The sequence below is a fragment of the Acomys minous genome, assembly GCF_964271855.1.
Source record: "Acomys minous genome assembly, chromosome: 18".
Lineage (NCBI taxonomy): Eukaryota > Metazoa > Chordata > Mammalia > Rodentia > Muridae > Acomys > Acomys minous.
Genome location: NC_140501.1, coordinates 2,398,341 through 2,422,369, shown reverse-complemented (window position 1 = coordinate 2,422,369; position 24,029 = coordinate 2,398,341). Strand labels below are relative to the sequence as shown.

The 24,029-nt window shown below is 51.6% G+C and overlaps 1 protein-coding gene across 2 annotated transcripts in view; it reads left to right on the top strand.

Annotated features, from left to right (window-relative positions):
• The window catches only part of UBAC2 (UBA domain containing 2), a 139,081-nt gene extending 115,673 nt beyond the window's left edge, over nt 1–23,408 (top strand). For both annotated transcript variants that reach the window (XM_084768220.1, XM_084768219.1), the window contains 3 exons: nt 257–502; nt 12,964–13,086; nt 22,236–23,408. In XM_084768220.1, coding sequence (XP_084624346.1) covers nt 257–502; nt 12,964–13,086; nt 22,236–22,343 — 477 coding nt within the window. In that variant the 3' untranslated portion in view covers nt 22,344–23,408. The remainder of the gene's footprint in view (nt 1–256; nt 503–12,963; nt 13,087–22,235) is intronic.
• The last annotated feature ends 621 nt before the right edge of the window (nt 23,409–24,029 follow it).

Sequence of the window (24,029 nt, the reverse complement as noted above, 5' to 3'; positions counted from 1 at the left end):
TTGTTCCTTAAATACTGTACTTGTACTTGGAGTGTGGAATGTTTAGCATTTCTCTGACTCCTAATTAATAATTTTTTTTCCTGATTAGGTTAAATGTGTGTTGGTTTGAGCTCTAGGTGTCTGCCAGTTGGTAGGACTTGCTAACACTGCTAAAACTGTAAAAATACAATCCAAGAAATGCCCTTTGCTATTGATTCTCCATTTACTGCACTGTCTCCACCATTACATCTGAACAAACTTGCATGTTTTCTTGTAGATCTCCGGCATGTGCTATGAGCACAGAGTGTTCCAGGTTCACCAGGTGCTCTGTGTCCCTGGCAGGGTGGCCCAGTTTTTCTCCTGGGCTCTTGAGCCCGTCTTCTCATCTTCAGAGCCCACCAGCGAGGCCAGGGTCGGGATGGGAGCCACAGTGGACATCCAGAGGCAGCAGAGGGTGGAGCAGCTGGACCGGCAGCTCACGCTCTCCCACTTTGCACAAGTGAGGCGACAGCGGCAGCAGCAGGTGAGACCTGGTGACCAGAGGCATGCTGTCCCTTCCCACGGTGACTGAGTGTGTGGCGTGAGTGATCTTTTGATGTGTTTGCATGACACTGAGAATGTGGTGTCAGAGGGCAGGGGTCTTGTCAGTGTCTGGGATTTATTTGTTTTGTTTTTAAGGTAACAAAATAATTCTAGCTGAACAGTTGGTCAGATTGGACAATCTTATTCTTAGCATTATTTCTGAGAGAAACACCAACCTAGTTAGCAAGATAAGATATTTATCAGTGTTTGTAATCTTGTCAAAGCCACCACATCTTCCTGTTTAAAGTGCTAGTCATGTGCCATGGATGAGGAACAAATGAGAAGCCTCATGATTCTCCTTGGTAGAGGAGCACAGAGATAAGAGCAGCCGACACTGCGTCATGTAAGTGCTGTGCTGCCACACGTGTGCCTCTGTCCAGGAGCCATAAGTACTGCATTAGCCCAAACTTGTCTTCCAGGTGGGACAGGGAAGGGGGCTGCCTTATGCCCAGCTCAAGCCCTGGCGTGACCTTCCTTGTGCATGTCCTTGACCCTGCACGCCCGTCTCCTCACTTCCTGCTTCCCCCTCCATCTTCTGGGGTTGGTGAGGGCGCAGGGTTCTCTCCTGCCATCTCCCCGTCTCTGCCTCTCCCGGTGTAAGAGTTGGGCCTTCACGTCTCACAGTGGCCTGGAGATGTGGGCTCCAGAGTTTCTGGTTTATGGGAGTAAGTGACAGACCGGTTTGACCCTGGAGTCCTGGAGTGAACATGACATGTCTGAGGACAGTTGGCACGTGCTCTTGTTAGCCAGCCCAGAAGATGGGGGTGGACTTGCTCAGGAGACAGGAGCAGCGAGTATGAGCAGCCGCGTGAGAAGGCTCCATCTGCAGCCAGCGCAGGCTAAGTGAAGCCTTGTGACTGACCAGAGGCCAAAGGCCGGCAAGACCCTTGGAGGAGAGTAAGAGGGTGGGCAGGGCCCGTCTGCTCAGCCTCTTCTTGGCCTCTTTGTAGCTTCCTCACGCCCTGGGGGTGGAGTAGGACCCTCTGAGATGGGAGTCTTCAGGGCAAAGAGGAGAGATGCCTTCGTAGGCTCTGTGCTGTGCTGTGCTGTGCATGAGTGGGTTTCTAGTACCTGTGACTTGCCCTGGGGAAAAGAAATTCTAGTTCCCATGACTTAGTCCAGGATGAGATGGTAGGAGAAGGCTAGAGAGACCTTGCTTTGAGGCTTCCAGAACCTCAGCGCAGCTCTCACTAGGACTGGCTCACCTATCCCTGCCAGTGTGATGGGGTGCAGACAGGAGACTGCATCTGTTCTCCAGCACATGAATAATACTGGGACTACCAAGTATTGGGGAACAATGAGTCAGTGTGTGTATTGCAGATACTGACAGGGCTACTTTGAATTCTTATGCTAGCTGGATACAGCTGAGCAGCCAGAGCTTTCCGGAAAGACACACAGGTATTCTGCAAGGACAAGCTGAAAACGAGCGATACAGATGACAGCCCATTGGACTGATAAAAAGGAACTAAAGCAACTAGGAAGAAAGCAGGCAGCTCGTGAACAGGCTAGCAGGAGAGGGGTTGCTGTAGGAAGAGCAGGTGTCGCACCTCCTCCTGTCATGGGGCCCCTGGCAAAGGAGCCGAGGGTGGCCTCTCTGGAGGTGCTAAGAAGTGCTACATGAGCTGCTGGCAAAGGAAACCAGGTGTCTCCTCTACTCTGGCGAGTGCCTTGGTGCAAGGTAGTCCTGTGTGCACATCTGCGTCACCGTAGTGCAGTCATGTGACCTGCACCCACTGATCACCAGCTGGAAGCTCTTGCATGAGGTGCAGGCTGGAGGACAGTGACCCATGTGATGTCCCTTGGTTCTTTCCTCACCTGGAGTTGGAGGCCACTGTCTGACAGAGACTGTACAGAGAACGTGTGGTAATGTTCCAGGTGTGCTTTGGCCTCTATAAATCTTTCTGGACATTTCTGCAAGTGTTATGATCCAAAACCCCTTGGGTATTTGTCTCATGGGCAGCGGGTCAGACAGATTCTGCTCTCTCAGCCTGTCCTGTGCCTCATGTCCCTCTAGTGACACAGTTGCTGGCTCTGGTGCGTCACAGTCCCTTTACTGTTGTGTCTGGCTTGTTTGCTACCAGCGCCAGTGTTTGACATAGGCACGTGGGTATTTTTTGGGAGGGGGGGAGGGGGAGGGGTTGTTTGTTTGTTTTGGATTTTTTGAGATAAGGTCTCACTATGGATGTAGCACTGGCTGTCCTTGAACTCACTGTGTAGACCAGGCTGGCCACAGACTTCTAGATCAGGCTACATCTGCCTCTCTAATGCTTAGGGAAAGGCTTGCAGCACCGTGCACAGCCATGGCTCCTCTTCTGTCAGTCCCCACTAGGATGTGAGCTCTTGAAGGACGGGACACAACTATGAGAACTTTACTCAGTTGTGTCTTTTTGGACTCTAATGCAACACACTGCCCTGTGAGTGTGCAAAAAAACTGTGTGGCCTTCCTCCTGAAGTTTGCAGCTGCTGAAGAAGATAAGCACTGCTAAGGCAGAGGTCTCTGCTGGCCATGTGCACCCCTGAGGTGGGGTCCCTGCTGCCCATGTGCACCCCTGAGGCGGGGTCCCTGCTGCCCATGTGCACCCCTGAGGCATGGCAGCCTGCACAGTACAGTGTATCTGGAGGAATCTTGAAGAAGTCATTAGTTGGAGTGCAGAGCCCCATGAGGAAAAGACTAGGGTTGCCAAACATCTGTGGGACAACAGGGAGTATGCCATAAGGAGGTGATGGTGACAGATGAGGCATGGCCACCCACACTTGTCATCCAGCACTCCAAAGGTAGACGTAGGACAGTCACAAGTTAAAGGCTACTCCGGGCTGTGAAGTGAGAACCTGTTTGAAACAAAAGAAAGAAAAAAATAAAGCACAAAACAAAACAGCGTGTCTGGAGGCCCATGTACCTGTGAGATGACCAGCTCCTACACAGCCTCATGATATGGTTCTTCTTAGAGTCCCAGCCAGGGAAGCCAGCTGTGTGGTGAGAGGAAAGGCTGAGGGGTGGCCTGCTCGCCAGTCATCACTGGTTCAGTCAGTTACGTCTATGTGTCCTCCATAAAACCCCACAAGGACCACGTTCACACAGCTGCTGTGTAACTGGGCATAAGAAGGCCCTGAAGGACGGTGCCAGAGCCCCTGGGCCTGCCACGCGCTGTGCTCCTCTGTGTGGCTCTCCAGCTGGACCCTTCGTAATCATGGGGAAGTATAAGTGCTTCCTGGAGTTCCCTGCGTTTATCAGCCTCGAGGGTAGACTGTGGGAGCTCCAGCCAGAAGTACAGTGAGCTGTCCCAGGGCTTAGTGTAGCATCATCTCAGAGGGGAGCCTTGTGTCACTGAGGCTTTGTCTGTTTGTTGATACAGGGTTTCTCTGTGTAGCCCTGGCTGTCCTAGAACTCACTGTAGGCCAGGCTGGGCTGTAACTCAGAGATTCACCTGCCTTGCCTCCCGAACGCTATGAGTAAAGGTGTGCGCCACCACTGCCCAGCTGGGGCCCTCCCAGTTCTGTGAATAAAATGAGAATGAAGTTCCAGGACTTGGAGTGGTGTCTCCTGGAGCACGGCTTTGGGTGAGCGGAACCCCGCACACACACCCAGTGCACCTGCCATTACAATTGTTGTGCTGACTAGTGTGTTGTAGTTTTTCTTAGTATCTCATCTGCTCACAGTATGAAGTGTAATCATAAAATGAAAAGAAAAGGAAGTTTACTTTTAGGAAGATAGCTCTGGGTTATGGGGTGATGCACAAAGATGGGGTAAGAGTTTGAGTATCAGAAAATCTCTGGAGCTTCAGTTACTATCATGGCTTGGACATGAAGCTTGTGCCTCCCAGGAAGTCGGGACACTGCGCAGACTTGGGAGCTATCCTGTTAGCTAATTCTCCTGAAACCTCCACCTTCTAGAGCAAAGCTCAACATGATACAACCTGTGGGACACACCACCAGTTTTTATAGAGTCCAGAGCTTTAGAAAAGAGTAGTCTTGCTACTGTGTTCTTACATAATAGCCTCAGCTTTTCCTCTTGCTCCTCAGGGCCCTAAATACTAACTGCATGGCACGTGTGCTCCCTACCCCAGGTGTGTAGCCAGCACCATTTAGCGCAGCTGTTTATGGGAAACCTGAATTCTCTGCTTTGTTCACTTGTATGAACCACTTCTCCTGTCCTCTGGTCCCACGTAGCTCCACACACTTGAGGACAAACCTCACCCCTATCTTAGAAACAGGGTTAAGGTAAAGCCTGCCGTGAACGCAGTGTTGCTGTAAGCCTGCTGGGACACTTGCCAACAAACCTTGGAGTCTCTGGTGTCAATCTTCTCCAAGCTTCATGTACTGGGCTCCCTGGTACTTCCTGGTTGCCCACCCCCTGTTTTGGTAATAAGACGTTTTCAGCCTGCAAGGCCAGGTGCTGGTGCTACCGCAGGCATCTCACCATCCTTCCCACGTGCACTTCAGTCAGCTCCTCAGTAGTGGGTTGGGCTGCGTTAGCTGCATTCTCTCACCCTTAGTAAAATTCTGTGGCTGTGAAAATTGTTTCTCTCCTCGCCCACCCTCAGCCAGCGTTGTCCGGTGTCATCTAGTCTGCACCGTGACTCATGCCTGCTTCTCACAGTGTGAGAGTTGTTTTCATTAATCAAGTATTGTTACTTAATAAATAAGTCTGGTGCATAAAAAGTATTCTACTGAGTAATTCACCCACTTGAAATGTGCAGGCCACTAATTTTTATTCAGAGAATTATGCAATATCACCACAGTCAGTTCACAGAGCATTGTTAGCGTCCAAATAGAGACTCTGTCCAGAGCATGAATCATGTGACATCAAAGTAGAAGGTAGTAGTTGTGGGGAGGAAGGAAGCCATAAGGAGGGAGGTGTAAGGAGCAGGGAGCAGCAATAAGAGCAAAGTATGGTGGGGTGTGTGTATGCAAACTTTAAAGAAATTAGGTTTCTGTTAGCAACCACTCCCAAACCTTCCCATCTTACAAGCCCACTTCCTGTCTCTGGGAACTTGTCTCCTGAAGTGTGGGTGAAAGGAGCTTACACTAGCTGGTGCTTGACTGGCTTCTTGGAGTTGGCATCACATTTTCAGGGTTCCCATGTGTTGCAGCATGATTTTCTCATGTTGTAGAGAGCAAGGCCACCAAGCACAGCTGTATGCTGGCAGGTGCCACCCATGGTCTCTCCGGCACAGCTGCTTTCATTGGCATCTGTTCCCTGGAACATGCAGAGCCAGGTTCTGGTGAGAACCAGTGCGTCCTGACCTTGGTGTGATGAGAGAAAGAGTCACAATAAAGTGCCATGACAGCTCTCTAGAAGTGCTGTCACCAGGCAGAGGTGGCAGTGGCGCCTTTACCTGTGTGGACTTCTCCCAGGTCCCCTGGGGCCTGAGGGAACAGGCCCACACAGGTCTGAGTAGAGGTGCTGCCACGGAGGCCGCATGTGCTCGTCTCACTGCACTTTCCCTATGCTCTTTCACTTTTTGATGCGATCTGATTTGAGGACAGTTCTCATCAAATTACTGTGCTTTTTTGTCAACAAAGTCCAACCGGCTAGAGCTGGTTGCTTTATGACTCTAGTCCCATGAGTGTGTGAGTGTGTAGTGTCAGATGTGGGTCGATAAAAATCTGCAATGAAATGAAAACGCGATGCAGGTGCTCTGTGTTCAAGCGAAGCTGAGGCTGAGAGCTGCTGATGTCGGTCTGCGCCTCCTGCAGAAGCGGCGGCTGCGTCTTTGTGCTTTTGTCATGGCTCTCACTGACCTTTTTGTTGAAATTCAGCCCAAAAAGATAGGATCAATCAAAATTCTAACACTTTTCCAAGCCTGACTCATTAAGTGACGATGGTGAAAATCATTTCTATTTTCCATTCTGTTTAGTGTCTTCATGAGAAAGGACAGCACTGTGCAGTCTCATGGTCTTTAGGACGGCAGGGGAGGGATAACAGTTCTCTTTGAAGGGATACAAGTCGTAAACACCTCCAGTTCCTAGACTCACTTTTCAGTTAATTTTAACACCATAAATGAGTCTAGAGACGGAACACGAAGCCTTGTGTTGGTGTGCAGGGAGCAGAGCGAGCACCCCTGTCTTCCCGCCAAAGCCCCTCTCCATTGCTGTCTTCCCGCCAAAGCCCCTCTCCATTGCTGCACTTTCTTCAGGTTGAGAAGCCTGGCGTTTCATGGAACCTCATCAGCTCCCCAGCAGCCCAAGCCTTCCACGTGTGCAGAGGGAAACAGACGGCCAGAAGCTGTGCGCCATGACCTCGTCTCAGAGACTGTAACATGGTTTGCCAACCAAGATTCGCTGAGGTCTTCCTGATGCAGTGGTGCAGCCGCGTGTGCACATGTTTAGTGCTTCCAGGTTGTGTGCCCATGCCTGTGGCTCAGCACGTCACTTAGGCCAGAGAGACACTGACTGTTACCACTCACTTCTCCATCCGCCTTGCTTGGGTGGACATACCCACAAGTAGGATGGTCACCCAAGGAGTCGTGTCTCCTTGCAGATCCCTCGTGGATTCAGTACTGCTGGGAAGCGAGCTCAAGAGAGTGGGAAACAGGGATGTATCCAGTGTGTGCCCAGGGGCCTGGTCCACAGCTACTGTGCAGAGACATGAGGCTCCTGCTGTCACAGCAATGGCTCCTTCAGAAAGAAAACTGCTCAGCTTCCAAGATGCTTCTTAGTGTCTAATGAGGCAGCCTAAGCTGCCGTTTGAGTAAACATCAGTCCGCGTCAAGAAGGGAGTGCTGTGTAAGGAAAGTTCTGGGAAGAGGTAAGGAATGATGTGGGATGGGACTAGTTTGGACCACTAAGCGGGACAGATGTTTCAGACATTATGAAGTAGGTTTTCCGCTGTGGTGTGCTGCCGTGGGAGGCTTGAGTGCAGGCTCGCCACAGTGCTGTGCACATGAGATTGGAGAAAGTATGACTAGCAACCATGCCGTCAAGAAGCCGCCAGCATAGCCTCAGACCGGGACAACAGAGACCCCACAGAGAAGGACAACAGAGACCCCACAGAGAAGGAATAGAGCACCTTAGAGAGTTGGGTTTGCGATACAAAGCAGAGAGCTGAGTCCAGAAAAGCCGCACGGACTGCAGGGGAGCTTGGAGGCCATCAGATGGGAAAGGCGTCGCTTGCCCTGGCAAAGCACTTGCCAAGGTCAAGGGTGAGAACTGACTGCTGAAGACACAAAGATGGATGGCATCTCAGGGAGGAGCCGTAAAACGAAAGGGGAAACCTTGAGTCACTCTCTACCTCAGTTTTGACAAGTGTCACCTCTTTTTCTGTCAGAACATGTACAGTTACAAGTACCAGAGGTAACTCCAGTTTTGACTTAACATTTAATAATTTTTGTGTAGAACTAAATTTAGGCAGGAAAAAAAGGCAAGGTAAGCTCTCCCACATCCTTTCCAGAAAATTACTAATGAAAACACATTATTCAGCTCGGACAAAGTCACTTCTACCCGATACCTGCAAAAACTTGGCAAAGGACCGAGACCAGAACAGACACCGCCAGCTGCCCTGCGCTGGGCTTAAGCACCTGTCTGGGTTACCAGGCCAGCTAACATGCAGTCACCATCCCCTGCAGATGGGTGCATGCGATAGCAAGGAGCGACAGCAGGAGAGTAGGGGTTCTGGGCACAGTGGACTCGTCCACACTGGACGATGTACTTTCATTCAATTTTCTGCAGCATGTATGGGAGACCTGACCTGCCTTACCTTGTATGTGGTGTTCATGAGTGCTGACATCAAGTCAGGAGAGTAACGGTGCCTTCGGTGTTGGCAGCCATGTGATCTGCCTGTGCAAAAGACTCCCCACCTCCTTGGCGGCCAAAACAAACAAGTCAAACTGGCACGTCTGCCGTGCGGCATGGTCCGCGGATACCCAGTAGCACCCTCATTTACCACAGCCGCCTAACACACAAGCTTGGCCTGTAATCACAGGAGCCCACAGACAAATGGCCAAAACCTGTGGCCAAGGGGACCAAGGGAGCTGAAATTGAATCCTCCCACTTTTCTCCCAGGGTGCCCCTGTCCCGACTGTGGCTCCCCACACAGCTTTTACCAAGTCTCTTGCTTGCTGAATCAAAGAGAAAATCTTACAGCTGAGTTCTCAGCTAACGTTGAAGCTGATGTAACCCATGGTTAGCCCGTTGTGAAAGTGGTTCCATATCTCAGGAGAGCCACAGTGGGTGGCTCAGTTCTCTCAGGAGAAAGATCATCAGTGAAAATAGCCCCGTTTGCAGGCTCAGCGCTTGTTAACGCGTCCTTTGCTAGGAAGCATCCCATGCCTGTCCCCGCCGTGGTGTAGCTTTGTCCCAGTTCAGTCTTGAGAAATACTGCCATGGCCCCGAGATGCCCAAGGTGACAGGCCGGAGAGGAGAGAGAGGTGCGGCTGCTGATGGCCATGTGCCAGAACTGCGTCTTCCTGAGCCAAAAGCTGAGCAGCAGGCGCAGTCCCTATCTGGCACCGTGGGACTCGCTGGGAAGACTTTCTGCCCTAAAGTGCTCAGCAAGATGAGCCGCACGAAAACCGAAACTGAGGGCCTTCACAGCAGTGTTGTGTTCAGGGTTAGTGGCCACCAAGTCTCCTAGGTCACCCTAACAGCTGCTGAGCCTGTGGAGCAGGCAGAAAGACAAACTTTTGTTTTCAAATAGAAATTTATTCTGAGCCTCGTATTAATCCCTCCTTTTTTTTTTTTTTCTTCTAAGACAGGGTCTCTCTATGTAGCCTTGGCTGTCCTGGACTCATGTTGTAGGCCAGGTTGGCCTTGAACTCACAGCGATCTGCCTGCCTCTGCCTCCCGAGCGCTGGGAGCTACGGGTGTGCCACTACCCCCGGCCCCATCTGTTTCTCAAACAGTGAGTGCACTGCTGGCTTGTGTATGTGGTAACGAGGGTGGGCTTTGTTTTTCTTGTTTTCTCCCCATTTTTTGCCAGGAAGCTCTTGCTGAGTGGCGCCGTGGGGATTGTTGCCCTGTTTACTATCAGTTCAGAGCTGGTGGGCTACCTGGCCATCCCCACTGCTGCCTGCTCAGTTGGTGATGTGCCTTGTCAACTCAGCTAAGCTCTTTGGGGGTTCTAAGGAAGTAGTGGGGCTCTCACAGCACAGCCTGTTCACCTGGCCCCTCCCAGGACCGCGTACTGCGCACTGGTGGCTGAAGCTCAGCATAAGAATCCTTAGCAGATCTTTTCTTTCTTAATTTATTTATTCATATTATATCTCAATTGTTAGCCCTTCCCCTGTTTCCTCCCATTCCTCCCTCCCTCCCACTTCCCCCCTTCTCCCCTCCCCTATGTCTGTGATTGAGGAAGACCTCCTCCCCCTATATATGCTCTTAGAGGATCGAGTAAAAAAGATCAACCAAAAAAGAACTTATCTCAGTATTTTACCTTATCTTTCTATAGAATCATCTCTATCTGTTACACCTAGCTGTGTATTCTTGTGATTAAAATAGACTAGTAATTGACATGACTATGATTTGATCAACTAACACGTAACTTGTATAACTTACTTACCCTGAGCAGCTTAGCACTTTCAAAGTATTGGAAGCAAACCTTGTGTTATACTTGAGTTGTATGGGTAAGTAGAAATATACAAAATGTGTGTGAAGAATAATCTTAAATTTGAGTTCTATTCCAATATATCTAAAATTAAACTTATTTTGATTCTATATACAAAATTCTATACCAGTGAATTAAAAAATAACCTTGTGAGCAACAACAACAACAACAACAAAAAGAATCCTTAGCAGGCAAGCGGCATAGAGAATTATACTCAGCCTGAACCCCGGGAGCCGCCCTGCGGCCTCACTCACCCCAGCTCTCGTGTGAGCGGACAGTCAGCCTCTGTTGTCTGAGCCTCCTTCATGCATCCCCCTCCCCAACCCTCCTGTTTTGTTAACCTACACCTGAGTTTAGCTGTTAGTTCCAACTACTCTAGATCTCTGCCAAGAAAGCTCCGTGTAGCATAGCTCAGTAGTGTGCTTTCCTGTGCGTTTGTCCACTCACTTAACGCATGCAGTGAGTATTTCCCAAGTATTTAAGTGCCAGGCCTACACAGAAGACAAGGAGTCTCGGCCACGGTGGAGTGTATAGCCCTCGTGAGAGTCAGGCAGTCAGTGTGCAGCCGCCACGCATAGAGTGCTGCCTGAGCACAGTGAGATGCCTGACCCACCCAGGATTGATCTCAGGCTCCCCCGTGGGAGCAGGGGGGTGAGAGAGATAACGAGGAGCAGCAGGCCGCTGAGCCATTGGGGAGCCTTTGCTTGTCCCGAGAGCGCTGGGCCTGCTGCGGTGCCAGGGTGTGCTCTCCGTGTGTCAGGCAAGGCTCGGTGTGTGCTGCTCTTTAATTCCTACTTAACCTTCATTGCTTCAAAAAGCAGAATAGAATTGGCGCACAGGCAGATAAAGTGTGCAGCTGCCTTTTTTCCGTTCAGTCAGATACTAAAGAGGTTTGCAACACAGAAAGCAGAGCCACTGTTCTCATTAACTCTTTTCTAATATGGAAAACTCGCCTGTTCTCTCTTTAGTGTTAGCAGCTGGGGCCGGTGAGGTGGCTCAGTGGGTACAGGCACTTGGCACCAAAGCTGAGCACCTGAGTTCATGTGCCCAGAACCCACATAGTCAAAGAAGAAAACCAACTGCCATGTGTCCTCTGTGTGTCCAAATGCACGCACCTGTACACACAAATAAAATGAAACAAACTTTTAAAACATCAGGGTTAATGTGTGTTGTTCACTCAGAAACACTGTTGCTCAGCTCCAAAAAATAATTCTTCATTTTCACAAGAAACCTCATTTAAAAATCACCTTGGCAACTAATAACTAGTTTTTTTAATGTGTGTTCGAAATGTAAGCTCTTTCCTTCCACCTTTTGAGTTACGTGGCTGTTGCTTTTGAAGGAGACAGTGCAAAGGAAGCACTTCCTGTGTGTGGAGGCTCTACGCAACCCTCTGTGAAAAACACCTGACAGCCAAGAGCTCCTGGAACTTTCTTTTCTGTGCCGTGGGAGAGGCAGGAAGAGTTGGGTGGCAGCAACTATCGCAGGATGTCCTCCTGACTGACTGCCCCCAGAGACGGGGTTGCTGGCTGTTAGCATGAGAAGGACTCCCCAGATCCTGACACATGGCTCCCGGATTACGCTGCCAAGAGCGGCCTGTGTAGTTCACCTTTCTTTAAGCATTTCCACGAATGGTGGTATTGGACTTTTATTCTGTCTCATTAATATGAGATATTTTATTGGTTTCATTTGTATTTCCCCAATAGCCATGACCTGAAATGTCCTATTCAGGTATTTGTTGAGTCAAGGCATCCTCTACTATGTCTACTTGTGTCTTCTTGTTGGTTTTTGTTTTTTTCTCCGTGGTGGTGGTGTGTGCGTGTGCGTGTGTGTATGTGCGCGTGCTTGCGAGCGCGCAGCACGCACATGTTGTTGCCTGTTACATGTTGTTTTTTGACAAGAGTTTCTCTTTGTAGCTCTGGGTTTTCTGGAACTCTGTACACCAGGGTGGCCTTGAATTTAAAGAGAACCTCCTGCCTCTGCCTCCCAGGCACTGGTATTAAAGGCGTGTGCCACTACACCCGTCTCTTGAACTGGTTTCTTAATATAAAGTTTGTCTTTTAATTTTGTCATTTTGTTTTAGTTGCCAACTGCTGAACTTTTAATAAAAGTTCTTATTGGTAATATAACAATTTTTAGCCATCTTTTTCGTATTTTTGTTTGAGAAATCTGTCACAGTGGCAGGAGAGTTCTCTCTTCTAAAAGCTGTAGCCACTGATCTGTGGAACGCATCCCACCTATGGCCAGAGGCAGAGTCCAGCCTTATCTTTTTCATGATTTGGCCATGTCTTGAGTATTAAATGGCTTCTCTGTGCCTGGGTTTGGTTGGCTGGCATGCAGGCTGCCTACATCACAGCTTTCTGCTCGGGAGTCAAAAATCTGCACAAAGCCAAAAGCGAGCATTTCTAGAAAGCCATGCATTTATCTGTCTTCGGGTTTAAAGCCAGAAGCTCTTTATCTTCTATCTTCGGTATCCACAGAGCGCTCAGTAAATGCCAACCCTGACCTGGGAGCCCTTCACCCTTTGCTCCCCAGCTTGTCACTCTGCTTGTCACTCTGCGGAGGCTTTACTACAGCCTCTGCTCTCCTTGCACCACCGCCCTCAGGCATGAGTGAATAGGACCACTGGGGGACCTCACTTCCTCCTTGCATGCCCTCCATGCCTGTGTCCCGGTTACCCCCGGCAGAGCCTTGAACTCCTGAAGTGTGGCCATGGGCTTGAGCCCCTTGGCTACAGCGGAGTGGTGCAGTTTTTTATTTCCCTGTTAGAGAGGGCTCTGGGGGTGCAGGTGCTCTGCCCCCTGGTGACCTTTGCCCCCCTGGTGACCTTTGCCCCCTGGTGACCTTTGCTGCTTTCTTTCTAGAGAGGAATGATAAATTGGAATCGGCTGTTCCCCCCTTTACGTCAGCGACAAAATATCAACTATCAAGATGGTCCTCGGTCTGAACAGCGAGCGTCTCCTCCCCTGGAAGTTTCTGAAGAGCAGGTAACCAGTGATACCCTTACTCGGTCTCGGCCAACCTGCAGGCTTGCAGCAGTTTGGGCCAGCAAGAAATGAAAGCTCAAATTGGGAGCTGTGGCGATAGCTGGTGAAGTACCTGCCATGCCAGTGTGAGAGCCAGAGCCCAGCCCCGAGAACCATAGGAAACTGCCACCACTAGGAACCCCAGCCTGGGCCAGGCCCTGCTGAGATAATCCAGCTTAATTGACAAGACTCAGGTCTCAGCAAAAGATGGCCTTGTCTCAGAGAACAAGCCGGACAGTAGGTGAGAAAGGACACCAAAGGTTGACCTTTGCAGAGGCACAAGTGAGCGAGCACGCATGCGCACGCACGCACACCTACCCCAGCAGGATGCGGTAGTGAACACCTGCAATCCTGGCATATAAGAGGCTAAGGTGGGTCTTGAGTTTCCAGGCCAGCTTGGGGCACATAGTAAGACCTCGTCACCAAAACAGAATAAAAGAGAGAGGAATGAAGTTGGCTCCTCTCCCTCCCGCATATTTTCTTCTTTGTAGTAATTTTTATTTATTCCTTGACGATTTTATACAGGTACATAAGGTATTTGGACACCCCTCCCCGACTTCCTTCCCTTACCCTGTCCGCTGGCTCTGGACAGGTCCCTCTCCCACTTTGATGCTTTTTGTCGTTTTTCGATGCTCACTGAGTATAATGGAGGCTGGCTGCATACGCGTGGAGGTGGAGTTGTTCTCTGGGCATGGCTACACCACTGTGGAGAGCTTGGTTTCTTCCCCAGCAGCCTTAACTGCCAGGAGCGAGGGCTGGGGACTGGGGAGCCCCCCCCCACCTCCCTGGGCTGCCCTGCAAGCGCCATTGCTGCTAGGAGCTGTGAGTGCAGTGACCCGGCCTTTGTTCTTGACCAGGTATTTTCTATACCAACTCAGACTAAAAATCTGCAAGTCAGTGCATGGTAAAGAGCCTGTCGGCACTCCTGATGGCATGAGCGTGCTCTCTGAGACTCCCACGGGGAGGGGAGAGCTGACTCCCACGGGGTGGCTCCACACATGCACCATGGCACGTGCACACAGATACGCAAATCAGTGCATATAGTAGTCTCGGGCCATCAATAAGATCTTAGTTGACAAATAATGAGATTTTCTTCTCATATTTTGTTTGTTTGTTTGTTTTTGTTTTAAACCAGAGGAAGGAAATCAAACCAGACTCTTGTACCCTCTCTACACTTAGAAAGTAACCTCTCAGGTGACACCACACAAATGACTTAAATGTGCTGAAACCAAAGCTGACAACGGTGAATTTGCACTTTCTTTCCCATTCATGACTGACTTCATTTAGTCACAGTTAACACTTGGCTGGACTGCCCAACCCTAAGGATGCTGGGAAAGAGTAGGCATGGAGCCTGCCCTTTCCTAAGGCTTGCCCACGTGCTAAGCCAAAGACAAGGGGCCCTGGCAAGGATGTAAATACCAGAGAACCTTGTTAACCAGAGGTGAGAGAGGGTCTGGCTAGGAAGAAAAGAGCTGCACTTCCCACAAGGGAGCGTCCAGTATGAGCTGGTAACAAGGCTGCTTGTAGTGTAGAGGCTGCGGGGCAGCCCTGGCCCTGCTAATCCTAACCCTAACCCTGGGCATGTGACCCAGCCCAGAAGGGTAGTCCAGCTGTGGACTGGGTGGGGCCACCATCCGGTGGGCATCTTGATCTATAAGCATCAGAATTTGGGAAGTTAAAAACCCAAAACACCATTTGTTTTTGACACTCTCAGCTAAAGGGAAGTTAAAGCAAACCACAGTCTCTGTTAGGCAAACCAGGCAGCTGTCATTGAGGTGTTGCTGTGAGGCGCTGGAGTGAGCGCCTGTCCCGTTTGACTTGTAGCTCAGTGGAAGTGAGTTGGGAATGAAGAGCTGGGTAGAGCCGTCCCGATCATCAACATTATTTGAAAATAGTACTTTAAAAATGAGGAAAACTAGGAAGGAACTGCCTCTGTGTGTGTGGGTTTCCTCCCTTGTGGTGGTGTCTGTTTTTAAAGAATGTGTGAGGGAAGAATATAGCCCACCTGCTGTCAGCTGACAGTGACAGTGCCTTGGTGGCTGTAGTTCCCATGAGTGTTCCCTCCTGAGGTCAGCCAGCCGTGAGGCCTCACCATGTCACAGGAGGCTGAGGAAAGCTACTGACGCCCGAGGTGGGCCGTGGTGAGAGGCAGCTGAGTGAGTCACAGTCTGCTCCCATGGTGGGCGGGGACTGGACACTAGCTCAACCCAGGAGGAGGAAAAGAGGAGGCTCCCCCTGGTGCCCTGTCGGTGGTTCTCTTGTCCTGGGTGCTCACCTCGGCCACGGAGAGTAAGCATTGGATGTTCTGTTGAGGGACCTTTCCTGACCGTGAGAGACTGAGGAGTTGGTGCTGCTCCCGGCCCCGTAACCAGCACTCAGGAGGCTGAGGCAGCTTAGACTACATAGTTTAATACCAGCCAGGGCTATGTAACGAAGCCTCGTCTCAAAACTAGACAGACAGACAGACAATGCAGCGCAGAGCAGAGGAGCCTAGTTGGACAGTATCAGCCTTGGTTGGACTCTAAACAAAGCTGAGAAGAAAGGTGGGTTTGGGTTAGAGCCTTACTGCACGCTAAGCAGATACTTCACGGTGCTTTTAGACAGCACCTTCTGTGGCGCTAGAGCAGAGGAAGGTGCCCAGCGGGCTGAGGGACAGCGAGGAATGAAGGAAAGGCTTTTCAGAAAACTCCCATGGGGCATTTCTTAAGTTTCCCAGCAGATTGCTATCAGCCTGGTATCTGGTAGTGACTGGGATGCAGTTGTTTGGCCTGCCTCACTGGGAAAATGCAGCCATCACAGCGTGCCCTTTAAAGAGCTCTCTGTTTCGTCCATCACTTCCTAAAGGAGCTCATGACCCTGAGCCTGACCACTGCACGTTCAGCCCTCATCCAGCCCGTGCTGGGCTCCTGTGCATGTCCTGGTGCTGAGAGCTTGGTGAGAGAAAGAAGATAGCAAGTGGCTGCCGGCCCTCTCCTTTTACCATAGCCCCACAGGGTGGCTCTTTAAAGGTCCCGCTGGTAAGTCGGTACCAGGCTAGTCAGCAGTGGAAACACACTTGTCTCCTCAGCCCTGAAAAATACATAAACATGGAGGCCAGTTCTGGCCAACAGCACTTGGTGGCTGACCACAAAGTCTGGAGCCCCAAGCTTGCTGCTCACCCTCAGCAGTTGAAGACCCTTCAGTGAGGACCTGTGAGAACCTGCTCTGGAGGACTTGTGGTCTCTCAGGTCTGAGAAGGAGTGACCGCAGGAGACTGCACACAAGATGGCTTCCATTCTCATGCCAGACATTGTTACAGGGCACTTGGCCGTTCCAACCCCAAGTGGCCACGGCAGCCCGTGTTGCCCTCTGTTGTGCACGCCACACCTGCATCAGCATCTTCCGCATTCCTGTGTGCAGCATCAGTACAGGGAAAGCTCCAGGACCAGGTGGAAGCTGTGGTCAGGCATTCCTGCTGTCTCCCTCAGCTCCAGGTGGAGCCTTACCAACCCCTGAGGCTGCTGCCTTTGACAGCATATCAGCCTGATACAGACCTGCCCCTGACCAGGCCAGATGCTTAGAGTGCTGAGGGTGACAAGCACAGGAAGGGAGCCTCTCCTACTCTCCTCAGTCGCTACGGCAGACTGGTTGTTGGAGGCCTTGGAAACGTCCTCATAGGCAACACACAGAAGAGTGGAGCCATCCACCTGCTGACCGGCCAGAGACAGCACTTCTCAGCAGAGATAACGGCAGAGAACCACCTTAAGATGTCAGTGGGGCCCAAGGGTGAAGATAACCGGTCAGTCTGCTTACATCAGACTGACTTGTGGCCCGCACACTCCCAAACCCCAACACCAAAGGCCCAGAGGAAAGGAGAAGATGAGTTCAGAAAATGGAATGGCAAATTTGGTATTTCGGCATCTGATGCTGTAAACTAGATTGGCACCAGGTGATTGTAAATGCCAAAATCTCTGTGGTCTGAGGATACCAAAATAACCCTGGTGACACAAGATGTCATGAACTTACAACATCACATCACTGTAGAGATAGGGCATCGGCCTGTGGGGAAGACAGCAGTCATAAGATGACGAGGGTTTGAAGCTTCTCATGGGCGCAGGACTCTGTCTTCGATCAGGCTCAGATGAAGTCTGGAGGTTTGCTAACCACACTTGGGGGAGATACACGTTTGAGAGGGATGACAATTGAAAGTAATTCACTTTGGTTGGCTGGAAAGAAGGCAGAGATACACACAGCTCTCTTACCTAGACAGTCTCTGTATGGTTTGAGAAACTTGGCCCGCGTTGGGTGTCTGTCCCCAGTGGGAGAGCCGGCCCTTGGGTGTCTGTCCCCAGTGGGAGAGAAGGCCCTTGGGTGTCTGTCTACAGTGGGAGAGCCGGCCCTTGGGTGTCTGTCCCCAGTGGGAGAGAAGGCCCTTGGGTGTCTGTCCCCAGTGGGAGAGCAGGCCCTTGGGTGTCTGTCCCCAGTGGGAGAGCAGGCCCTTGGGTGTCTGTCCCCAGTGGGAGAGCAGGCCCTTGGGTGTCTGTCCCCAGTGGGAGAGCAGGCCCTTGGGTGTCTGTCCACAGTGGGAGAGCCGGCCCTTGGGTGTATGTCCCCAGAGGGAGAGCCGGCCCTTGGATGTATGTCCCCAGTGGGAGAGCAGGTCCTTGAGTGTCTGTCCTTGGCCCCTCCTGGTCTCAGTTTCGGCCTCCTGCCTACCGTAGCGCCACCGTGATGTTCTGCCCAAGAACATGGGGGCAAAGTAACCACTGGGCTGAACCTTCTAAGCCACGAGCCAGAAGAGCCACAGCTATAAAGAACTAGCTAACTTGGTACTAAAAATACTATCCCTGGGGCAACTAAACCCAAGTGCATGGAGCTGGTTCATGGGGAGAGTTTGAAGCGTGGGCTTGTGTAAGTAGAGCTTCCTGGGGGACACTGGGGGACACCGAAGACCAGAATGCCAGGAGGAGCACAGTGACAGCCAGGCTGAGGGGTTACTCTTGGAAACTGGGCTAGAGGAAATTTCTGTTACATTGTGACAAAGACTTTGTCTGCATTTTTTCCAAGTCCTGAGACTTTGAAGCTAAGTTAAAAGTAACAGTTGCTTTGGTGACATTTCAATACAGCATGGAGCCCAGGCTGAGACGTAGTTTTTCTGCCTGCTTTTGACCACATTTGCAGTGAGAACTGGGAGCAAAAAGCTGAGCAGAAGGATTTGAAAATTCTACATTCTGGCCTAAAAAGTAGTGTAGAAAGTTACAGACATAAAGGGTGCAGTTGTTAAAGAAGTCAGTGCTGTCAAAGAAACCATGCACGTTGTCCTGGGATGGTAGAAAGATGCATTCAGAATTCTCTAGAGGAACAGTGTGTGTGTGTGTGTGTGTCACAGCTACACATGAATATATATATAGGGAGGGTCTGTTGACAGGCAGTGGTCCAGCTAATCCAACAACGGCTGGTAAACAGAGTCCAAGAACCCAGGAGTTGTTCAGTCTGTGAGGCACAGTGACGCTGAACACGGAGGCTCTGATGCCACTAAAGTAGACTTGCTGACGAGAGTGAGGGCGAGGGCAGCAGGCAGGGAGCAGCTCCCTTCCCCGGGAGCTCCGCGAAGGCTGCCAGCAGAAGGTTCAGACCTCAAAAGCTCTGGATTAGAAGTGGGTCTCCCCAGTTCATGTTTCAATTAAGAAAAATTACCCCCAGGTGTGTGCAGCCATTGGGCTTTAGTTAACTCCAGATGTCCTCACGTTGCCAGCCATCCCCGGAGCTGGCAGAGCCAACCCACAGCTGTCTAGGATGTAAAATGTAAGCTCATTTGGAAAGGCTTTCCCTTGAGAACAGTGTCACGGCTCCTGCTTACACAGCGGTGCCCGGGGAGATATTTCCCCAGGTTCAGCCACTCTACACTCAGGCCATTGAAGCCTGGGTCCATGGAGGTCAGCTGCTGCCTGACAAGTTCCTGCCGTGCTCAAAGGGAAAGTCCTGGGGAGGGGGGTGTCAGGCGGTGTGGCAAGGCTGAGCACAGCAGCATCACCCGGGCAGCAGTGCAGGGAGCCTGTGCCAGGGAAAGCAGTGGATGGAGCCCACCCAAGAGAGGAGCGGTGGGCGCCAGTGTGAGACCCTGTGTCCCCTGAACCCCCACACGGGCTCACATGCAGTGTCTGTCCTGTGGGCGTGGCCTTCAGTCCAGCCTTTTGCTTCACTGCATTCTTGCTTTTGGGATGGAAGCATTTCCGTCTGTGCTCTGTGTTGCTGGTCGATAACCTTTTTATTTTAACCAGCTCCCAGCTGAGAGTCTGCACTGTCTCACGGAGACTTTGAATTTGGGCTTTTGGACATTGGTGGGATTTTTAAGGCCAAGGGCCACTCAGTGAACTAATGTGTGTTCTGCTGTCTGAGATGGCAGTGAGGGGTAGGGATGGGTTTTTCATTAAGATGGAGTCTTGTGTATCCCAGGCTGACCTCAAGTTCATCACGCAGTCAAGGGTGGCTTTGAACTCATCTTCCCACCTCCATCTCCTAAGCACTGGGACAGCAGCTGTGTGCATCATGCCTAGTTTATGCAATATCAGGAATTGAATCCCAGGGCCTCATAGATGCTAGGCCAGCCCTCTACCAACTGAGCCATGTCCCTAGGCCTATGCTACAAAGTGTCCCATCACAGGCCCCTGTGTTAAAGCCTGGCTAGCACCCTGGGAGGCAAGACCTGAGGAGGAAGTAGGTTTTTAGGGCCAGGTCCGTGGGGTGCCTGTCTCTGGCGCCTCCTTTTCTGTTTCCTTTCTGCCATGATGTAAGCTGCTCCAGAGTAAACCTTTTACAGTTGTTCTCTCGGGGAGCGGGTCTGTGGGACCCCAGGGGCTTTTCTGGTCTGGGATCCTTCTAGCCAAAGAGACAAGGAAAAGGCAGGTGTCTAAAGGCCACATGGGTGAGAAAGGGTCATCAGGCCAGCAGCAGAGGGAAGAGCAGACAGAGCAAAGGCGAGCTGTAGAGCCGGAGCCGGGAACCAGCAGGAGAAGTAAGGGGTGAAGGAGAGCTGCCTCTCGCTGGCGGACCTGCAGAGCAGCCCTCCTGTCCTGCAGCTCTGACAGTGACTAAGGAGCCTGAGGGAGAGAGGATGCTGAAGATGGTCCTGCTCTCCCCAGCAGTCAGCCCAGGCGGGCAGCCACGGTGGGAAACACAAGCTGTGCACATGTCCCAGACACAGGCCCTAGGGATGGGAGTTGCAGGGAAACAGCTCCTGCTGCACCTGAGCTCCCCGGCGCCTGTGAGAGAGTTCTGTTTAACCGTGCAGCTTCAGAGCAGTGTGCATGAGCACCTTTGTCCCCTCAGCACTTGCTCCAAACCTCCTTGGGAGACGAGACTCCTGAGTCCCTGGAGATCCCCTGTCCTGCCCACAGCAGCCTCTCTTTCCGCCACCCCATGCTAGAGCAGAGCAGGAAAGCAGTCCTGAGCCTGGCCTCACCATGTGTAGCGCCCAGCGCATGCTCTTCAGCCGGAAAGAAAAGCTGGGACTGAGCTTCAGATTTGTGTGAGACTCGTTTTCTGTTTGTGTTTGCAGCTGTCACGTGTTTTATTATAATGCAAAAAGTAACAGATTCCTGTGCATAGTAGTCCAGGCCAATAAATGTTTCCGTCATTTGTTGTTGAGTTTCTTCTGTTTGGTTTTTGAGACAGAAAGATAAAGTCTTATGTAGCTTGTTGGGCAGGCCTTGAATTCACTGGGATGGGCTAGGTTTGAGTTACTGCCCCTGTCTCCCAAGTGCTGGAATTACACCCGGCCTGAGCTTCGTGCTTACTAGGATGCAGGGTATACCCCAGGATGCAGGTAAAGCTGGGGTGCAGGTTGTGGGTAAGTAGGAGATGCCCTTCTCTCTGCAGTGGAGACTCCCTGCAGGCCGAGCTCAGCAGCCTTCACACTCACAGGGGGTCTGTACAGCCTGGTGCTTCCTGCCCGTTGGCTTTGTGTTACTTGCATTTCACAGTTAGTGGCCCTGCCCCAGCCCCCTTTGCATATGGCTGTTGCTACCTACAGAAACACCAGGCCTCAAACAGGAGGACTCGGCGCATGCTGCCTCTGCAGAAGAGACCAGAGTGTCCACAGGCAGGAAACGGACCCACCAGCACTGGGAGAAGGACCCTATTGATGCACTTGTGCCTGTGTGTGCACACCTGACTGCCCAGGTCCTCCCTGCAGGGTCACACAGTGTGGCCAGTGATGCGCCCAGGCTGCTTACTCCAGCCTCCTCACAAACTGCCTGGTGCACCCCACTGTGTAACAGACAATGTTATTAGCATAATTGGACTAAGAGACACTTGGGCACCAGTGGGGTGCTGTTCTGGGTGTGTCTTCCAGCATGTCTCCAGAGAGGCTTAGCTGCGAAGGGACATCCACTGTGGTGTGAGCAGCACCCTCCCGCGGCTGGGGCCCAGGCTCAACAAAAAGGGAAACAGGAAGCCAGCTGAGCTCCACCATCCCACCTCTGTCTCCTGGTCCACTGAGGCATGGAGACTCTCAGCCAGACAGTTTCCTCATGGCCACGCCATGCCTTCCTCAGCGTGCTGGGCTGTGCCCACTCTGCCATAAGTTACTCTCTGTCATAGCACCAAGAGAAGTAACCAGTAGGGTGAGGACCACGTGACCCCTGGTTGCACACGCTGTGCTCTTGAGAAGCTTCCCAGTAGTCACTTTTCTGTTGTTTGTGACAAGTGCAGCTCAGTCGGTTGGTTGGTTTGTTGTTTGTTTGTTTGAGAGACAGGGAGAGAAAGAAAGGGCAGAGAAGAGAGAGCGGCCAGAGGTCAGCCTCAGACACAGTCCACTGTGCTGCATTCTCACATGGCTTGGTGGATCCGCCCAGGGCTTTGTGCTTGCAAAGCACATGATTTACAGCTGAGCCCTCCTCTCTGCCTTTTGTGTTATAGGTTCTTCTGTAGCCTAGGCTAGACTCAGATGCCCTGTGGAGCCCAGGATAACCTTGAACTCCTGGTGTTCTTGCCTCCACCTTGGGAATAGAAATGACCTGGTTCGGATCATTCTAGAAGGTTTGCACTTTCCCACAAAGTCATGTGACGGACACATGGTGCTAAGGATGAGCTCTGTGTTGTTGACCCTCAGTTTTCTGCTCTCTTTGTAGGTTGCCCGCCTCATGGAGATGGGATTTTCCAGAGGGGATGCCCTGGAGGCCCTGAGGGCCTCGAACAATGACCTCAATGTGGCCACCAACTTCCTGCTGCAGCACTGACATTCAGCCCAGCTGTTGAGTGACAGTGGCGTGTCCCCACCACCACGTCAGCCCGAGGGCCAAGCGCTCTCCAGCACAGGTGTCACGAGAGGGTGGTTCCCACTGTACACTGTCCTCAACGCCAAGATGGTTGCCGTGTAGTAGCAAATAAGTTTGCCATTAAATTAGCATGTATTTTCTATCTTTATTTTTTTACTGGGCATTTCTCAGTTTGGAGAATCGTCATCCTTAAGTGTTCATGTGCATGGCAGTGCAAGTTTCTGTGGCAGTTTATAGCACTGCAGACAGGGACAACTGTCATGAATGTGCAGTTGGCATGCCCTCATCCCAGTGAAGAGGGAGGGGCAGGGCAGACAGGACATGTGACGTCAAAAAGGAAGGTCACACTGCTCTTTGTGAACTGTTTTTTTTTTCTCTTAAATTTGTATTCACATCCCAACTGTTCTGCCCACACTGCCCAGATGTTGTGCACTGTCCTTCAGGCCTCAGGGAGGAAGCAGGAGATTAGCCCCCACCAGTCTGGGGAGTCTGTCCCAACTCCTCCCTGCTTGCAGTAAAAATAACAGTGCAATGCCGGCCTGGAGCTCTGGAGTGCTCCAGGATACTTAGCTGGGGTTCACTCTGCTCCGCGTGCCCTGGAGCGGCCACTCAGCCTAAGAAAGGGCGAAACAATGGAACACTGCTTCCTAGAGACTGGGGGCCTGGGCAGCGCACACAGAGCTGGCAGCGTGGCTCAGCCTAGAGGAGAAGAGCCACTTACCCCAGCCTGCCCCACCTGGGCCACCCGCAGGCCCTGTGCGCCACCACCAGCTCTTCTGGTAGCACACTCTCCCTGCCCCGTCCTTGCTCCTTTAGTGGGTGAGCAGTGCCCACTGTGGAGACACAGTCGGGAGGGCTAGGCAGGAGGCAGCCTACTGTGAGCAAGAACAGTTGTAGGGGCTGACGATTGTCCTGTGAGCAAACTGCACTGCTTATGCTCTGCAGGTGCGTCTGCGACATGAGCAGCAATGTGTCAAATTGATGCACATTTAGGTGTGTGATACAATAAAGTTTTTATGTGTTTTACTTTTCAGTAGTTTTTATTGGACTTCCCTAAATAAAACTTTATTCTAGGCAATTCCACCAAAAAGGAAAATGAACCCCGACTACTCACAGCGGTGAGAAGGCCGAGGCTTGTACAGTAGGCTCTCCCTCCTGTTCTCAAGTGCAGTCACTACGAGCTAGAACCCTGCTGCCCAGAACAGGCTTAGGGCTCTACAAGCCCAGTGGCTGCTACCAGCAGCCTGGTGTGTGAGGGTGGGTCATGTGACACTGCCCCTGCAGCCTGGTGTGTGAGGACAGGGTCATGTGACACTGCCCCTGCAGCCTGGTGTGTGAGGTGTGAGGACAGGGTCATGTGACACTGCCCCTGCAGCCTGGTGTGTGAGGACAGGGTCATGTGACACTGCCCCTGCAGCCTGGTGTGTGAGGACAGGGTCATGTGACACTGCCCCTGCAGCCTGGTGTGTGAGGTGTGAGGACAGGGTCATGTGACACTGCCCCTGGAGGTAGTAGGTAAAGGGAGACACTGAGACCCACCCTCCACTGAGATTAGGAACTGAAGAAGTCAAGCACACACCCTGTCTCTGCTTCCCTCACCCTTCCATAGTTCCCAGCCAAGGAAGAGCCAGCACAGCTGCAGCACTC